The 2,885-nt window shown below is 47.5% G+C and overlaps 1 protein-coding gene across 1 annotated transcript; it reads right to left on the bottom strand.

Moving 5' to 3' along the window:
- Positions 1-215: 215 nt before the first annotated feature.
- Positions 216-1,325, bottom strand: LOC103654354 (uncharacterized). The gene is made up of 3 exons (XM_008681197.4): positions 918-1,325; positions 629-818; positions 216-496 (listed from the first exon to the last, which is right to left on the bottom strand). The coding sequence occupies exons 1-3, from the start codon at positions 1,220-1,222 to the stop codon at positions 470-472; spliced, it is 522 nt and encodes a 173-aa protein (XP_008679419.1). The 5' UTR covers positions 1,223-1,325; the 3' UTR covers positions 216-469.
- Between the last annotated feature and the right edge of the window lie 1,560 nt (positions 1,326-2,885).

Genomic DNA, 2,885 nt, shown 5'->3' on the forward strand with positions numbered 1-2,885 from the left:
CTCGAAGGCCAACGATGTCAGTGCGGCTGCGCTTGGGGTAGCGAGCTGGGAAGGATGACCGACGGCGCCGGGAGCAGGGGTGCGGAGCAGCGCCCGGGCAGAGCTGCGCGTGCGCCATGGCAAGCTGCACACGTACGCGCAGGGGTATCGCCATTGATCGATCGTCGAACCAAGAAAGCAAGACACACGCCGTAGCAGAGCCCAGAGAAAACGAATGAGAAGAAGCTAGCGGTGCGCGAGATCGCCATGGATCGTCGCGTCCGCAGTCCGAATGTCCGATACATATTTCAATGAACGATACATATTTCAATCTCTGACGCTTGCTTTTCGGCTTTTCAGCAGCCGAAACAGTTACTACAACTGATAGGTAGTCCTGATCAACTAACGACACCGGACTTGTCTTTTTATTATTGACGACGACAAGACGACCACTGGCAGTTGGAACACGGGAAGGAAAAGGACGACGATTTCACCAGCGCCAAACATTCTTTGCGGCCTGCCAACAATTATAATTAATTGATTAATTAATCATATGCGCGCGGAAGCAGATTGTTATTAATTGTAAGAAAAAAAACAATAGTTAAGGGAAGAACAGGTAGTAGTAGTAGCCTAGTAGGCTCACACGTACGTCTTTTCGTTCCATGGGGATGTAGAAGGCATGGATCTCAAGGCCAATTCTGGCCATGCCATCGACCACACACAGCTCTTCTTTGTAGATGACGCCTCGAGCCATCGTCAGCTTTCCTGTACCCCCGACGATGGACCACTCTCCCTTGTAGACGTTAGGCCCCATCACCTGAAGTGTCGACCCTTCCAGTCTGTACCAAACAAAAGAAAAGAAAAAACAATGCATGCTAGCTCTCCTCCAATTTCAAGCAACACAAGTTAATTTGCATTGACGACGACGACGTACGTACCCGCTTCCTTGCTGGAAGATGATGTCGAACGAAGCGTGCCAGCTTTCGTCTGAGACCTCTCCTCTGCTGGACTGGACATGCAGGCCCTTGGCATGCGCAACGATTTTCCCGTTCTGACGGGGGTCTTCTAGATCCCAATCGTTAGCGATCAAGTTTCCCAGCTTACTACGGCCTCCGGGAGCTGCGACTGCTACTTGGTTTGCTTTGCTGGTGCCACACCAGTGTTGTACAAGGGTTAGCTGGTAGTGGAGCTCATGGAGCTCCAGCTTGTAGTGATCAAGGCGCCCGGAATCGTGTGGCGCCATGGCTATTACCTTGCTGCTGGGAATGGGAGTGGGAGGGAGAGGTAGTGCTCTCCTTTTTTTTCTTTCTCTTAGAGCAAGCTGATGGAATGGAATACTCTAACCCGTGTGAGATCGACCTGGAATAGTGCAGTGTATTTATAGGCCCAACAATACTGCAGCTCAGTCTACCAGTTGTAGTTACTCCCTGACGTTCTAGCTGTTTGTTTTGGAGGGGAATCACAAAAAAAAACTGACGTTTCATATTTTTGAAGGATTTTGTGACCATGCTGCCCCTAATTACTCATGCACTTTCCTTGCATGCATACTCCCGAAGCGCATTTATAGCAGATAGTATTCCAGTTTAGGAGTACAGTACTACTACTACCTTCCTCGGCAGCTCCTAGCTAGCACTCTTCAGATTTGGGATGGATTTGGATGTCTAGAGATCCGAATTATTCGTATTCATATTTAGATAAAGTATATTAATATGGATATCCGTATTCATATTCGATATTAGTATGGATGTTAAATAAACATATCCGAATTCGGTTTTTATCTATCAGGTTTAAGATTCATATTCGACAGCATTCGATAAAACCGTAAAATATTCGATACTATTCGTATTCAAAAGGAAAAAAATATTCGATAAAATCAGTTTAAACTTACCTTTAATACCATTACGAAGCACAAATTAATTAATTTTGTTATACTGAAAACCGTCCAACTTCCCATTTGCTGGATCGCCGGAGAAATAGTGTCGGTGGAGAGGGAGCGGCGGTGAGGAGAACAGATCTGACGAGTTAGTTCGATGATGGAGTCCGAGACGAAGGATGGGCCGGCGAATCAAACGTTCGCCGAATACTTTTGTTCCGGACCTTAAACCCTAACAATCCCCCGTCGTTTTCATGTGAGCAAGTACATGTAAAATAGCACATATTGCTTCTGTCCATGCCAAACTGTCGTCTGACCTTCGCTTGAAATCCGTCATGACTCGAGACACGGGCGACCATTGTCATCGTTTTCTTCTGGAACATGCGGCCGCTGGCGTCGCCGCTGGCGTCCTCGAGAAGCCGCTCGTGCGGGGTGAACACAGACCCCCTCCATTTGTCGTGAGAGAGACGGTCCACTAACACGGAGCCCAGTAGAGGGCTGCGCTGGGGGACGAAGGGGTAGCATGTAGTCCCTAAGAGCAAATCCAAAAGAACTTGTAAACTAACCTCAAAACATATATTAGTAAAGAATAGTTGTTTTTCTTACTCCAACAGCTCCCTCGTTCTTCCCAAAAAATTCGCGTCCTACATCCACAACCTCCTCTCCCTCACATTTTGGCATGTTTTATCCCTCCTCAATCCATTCATCAACGTATTGGATCATCCAGATTCTACCGACGACTATATAAATTGCGCCACATGTTATATTTAGAGGAACTGTTGAAGTACCCATCATAATTCACTTGTAAAACTTTTTAGCCTACTCTAAATAATCAGTTTTGGAAGTTGCTCTAAACTTTTTAGCCGGAGAGATGTGGTCGGCTACCAAGGGGCGCAGTATAGGGCTGCGCTGCGGGACAAAGAGGTGGTCTCTAGCCGCTAAACGATCAGGGGAGAGGAGGGCTAGGGTAGTGCGACGCTGCGGACAGTCTAAAAGCTAGCTGGTGTCGCCTCGGTATCTGAGGCCGCTTTCA

The sequence above is a fragment of the Zea mays genome, chromosome 4 (assembly GCF_902167145.1).
Source record: "Zea mays cultivar B73 chromosome 4, Zm-B73-REFERENCE-NAM-5.0, whole genome shotgun sequence".
Classification (NCBI taxonomy): Eukaryota; Viridiplantae; Streptophyta; class Magnoliopsida; order Poales; family Poaceae; genus Zea; species Zea mays.

What these genes read in the sequence shown, in the direction of transcription:
- LOC103654354 (XM_008681197.4), bottom strand. Translation starts at nt 1,222, where the DNA reads ATGGCGCCACACGATTCCGGGCGCCTTGATCACTACAAGCTGGAGCTC. An exon ending in ATCTTCCAGCAAGGAAGCGG is followed by an intron (nt 819 to 917) that starts GTACGTACGTCG and finishes TGTTTGGTACAG; the next exon opens with ACTGGAAGGGTCGACACTTC. An exon ending in TCCCCATGGAACGAAAAGAC is followed by an intron (nt 497 to 628) that starts GTACGTGTGAGC and finishes AATTGTTGGCAG; the next exon opens with GCCGCAAAGAATGTTTGGCG.